This window comes from Clupea harengus, chromosome 18 (assembly GCF_900700415.2).
Source record: "Clupea harengus chromosome 18, Ch_v2.0.2, whole genome shotgun sequence".
Classification (NCBI taxonomy): domain Eukaryota; kingdom Metazoa; phylum Chordata; class Actinopteri; order Clupeiformes; family Clupeidae; genus Clupea; species Clupea harengus.
In genome coordinates this window covers 16,260,469-16,262,944 of record NC_045169.1, presented here as the reverse complement: position 1 = coordinate 16,262,944, position 2,476 = coordinate 16,260,469, and the positions used below count along the sequence as shown (strand labels likewise).

Genomic DNA, 2,476 nt, shown 5'->3' with positions numbered 1-2,476 from the left:
AACACTGAAACCCATACCACACACACACACACACACACACACACACACAGACACACACACACACACACAGGCACGCATGGGCATGTGTCCACACTCACACAGGCATGCACACACACACACACACACACACACACACACAGGCACGGATGCCTGCACGAACACACACACACATGTGCACACACTCACACAAACCCAAACATACACACTTTCATTCTTTCCACAATCCCATGCCCTATTATTGGCTGATAAAGTGTGGGGAAGAATAACTAGGTATAAGACAGGGTTTTCCTAAGGCCACTCAAAGTTTGACTCCCCCCCCCCCCCCCCCTCCTTCATACTCTCTCCTCCAATCAAGAAACTTCATCTGCCAACTCTTTCCCTTACAGCTGCCAATCACAACTCCAGCCTGCTAACAGACTGCTGTCTTATCCAATCACGCTTCAGATGACTGTGTCTGAGTGTTGTGATTGGCAACAGGGGCAATTCTGTTGAACCATCCCCGCTCATCCCGCCCCCCTTGTTGCACTTCAGGTCTTTGTCCGTCTCTAAAGCTCGTAAATCGCTAGTGAAGCTTACTGCCGTTAGCATACACGTTCTCTAGTTTTACTCTTCATCTTGTTGTGACCCCAACTGGCAACAGGCAACAGGGTACACCCCCCCCCCCCACCCCCAAGTCTCACCTTTCAAAATGTTTCTGTCAAGCAAATGAAAACATAACAATACTGCATTTTAAGAAGAACATCACACTGATGTAAAATCATATCTGAAGTAGGTATTACAAGTATTTACAGGACTCTTCTTCTTTTTTTCTTCTTTTTTGACGCAAAAAGTGGAATTGGAACGAAGACGTAGGCTAGTCGTGGGGAAATAAAAGACTAAGCAGGCTCTGGTCAGTTCTGTTCTGAGAGCCTGGCACGAGGGACTGTCTTCATCCTCTTGTCCACCGTCTTCTTCATCACCCTCCTCCTCTTCCTCCTCCATCTGTGATGCCCAACAAAGAAACTGGATCTCTGCGCATCTCGTTCAGTCTCAGAGTCCATCTCTCAGTTCATGTCCTTCAAAGGTAGGTGTGTGTTCACTTGGGCTGTGTGCCAACTGATCGGGTATGTGTATAGGAAGAGAGTTTATAGGGCTTTCTGTACAGTGGTGTGTGTATGTGTATGTGTGTGTGTGTGTGGGCAGGAGATCGGTTTTGCTGTTCTCTGTGTAACTAAACCTAAACCTACACAATCCACAACCCAGCCCTCGAGGCTGACTTCCTTTTTAAGCCCCACCTCTTCCTGTCCACACCTCAACCCACCAACCCTTCAAAACTACGAGTCCAGACAGAAAAACAACAACAAAACAAACGTCTGCATATTTCTGTTTTTGTTGAGGTGAATATCACCCAAATTAAGACTGATACTCTTAACGCTGAACCTTTGGTCCACAATTTGTTACAGAAATATGACAAAAATAATTCTGTAAATTCTGCAATATTAAAACATAGAGAATGTCCTAGTCTAGTGTGCAAATGAGTACAGGTAGATATATAAGGGTAATTTAAGTGGGAATACTGGAATGCAGTGCAAACAAAGGCCCCACTGCAAAGCACCATGGGAAACGAGTGGGGCGTTCCAACATATATATGCGAGTATATGTGCTCACAGATGACCGACCAATCACCACATGATAAACAAACAAACAAATAAACAGAATATAACGAAACAGCAAAAAAATATATATGGCCTGGTTGAGGTCCCGCCCCCTTTTTACGTAAACCAATGAGAAAACACTGTGTTGTCACCGGAATCTCTGGTAGGGGGCGCTGTCGTTCTCCCTCCAATGCTAGTCCCGATAGCGGCTGCCTCAGGAGCAGATCCATGGTCCAGTGCCGGTGTCAGAGAGCGGCACCAAATCTCGGCCGGACCTGCGCCGCAGTCAGCTGCTGTCAGGGGAGCCAGCTGGGAGGCCTCTTCGCCCCGTGAGGCTGGCTCTCTCCTCTCCTGTCCTCTCCTCTCCTCTCCTCTCCCGGCTTTAGCCGTCACTAATCGTTACAGATCTAGGATCTGAGCTTCTCTCTCTCCCTCCCCCTCTGGTTTCGTCTCACTCTTCCTGATTGTGACTCTCGCTGTCAGCTCCTGGAGCTGAAGAAATAAACACACAGAGGGGAGGATGGGTCCCCCCTCAGTGTCGGTTGCCCTCTCAGCTCTTGGTGTTTTGAACCCTTTCTGGCACCAATCTTTCCCTCTCCACCTACAGGTCCGTGATAATTCCTTCATCTTTAGTGTGGTGTGTTTGTGTGTGAGTGTGTGTGAATGAGTGAAAACACTAATTCTATCTGTTAATGTGTTGGTATGTGTAGTTGATTGTGTGTGTATGCATGTGTGTGTGTGTGTGAAAAGGAGCTCAAACGTGTGTCTGCATCCTCTGTGTGTGTCTGTGTGAGTAGTCGGAATGCTGTGAGGTGTAGGAGAAACGCGTGGAGCTGCCGTAC

The 2,476-nt window shown here is 47.6% G+C and overlaps 1 protein-coding gene across 2 annotated transcripts in view; it reads right to left on the bottom strand.

The window, feature by feature from the left end:
• Positions 1 to 1,725: 1,725 nt before the first annotated feature.
• Positions 1,726 to 2,476, bottom strand: part of kirrel1a (kirre like nephrin family adhesion molecule 1a) — a 40,477-nt gene continuing 39,726 nt past the window's right edge. For both annotated transcript variants that reach the window (XM_031585110.2, XM_031585111.2), the window contains exon 15: positions 1,726 to 2,476. This exon is cut by the window's right edge and continues 572 nt beyond it. In XM_031585110.2, coding sequence (XP_031440970.1) covers positions 2,389 to 2,476 — 88 coding nt within the window. In that variant the 3' untranslated portion in view covers positions 1,726 to 2,388.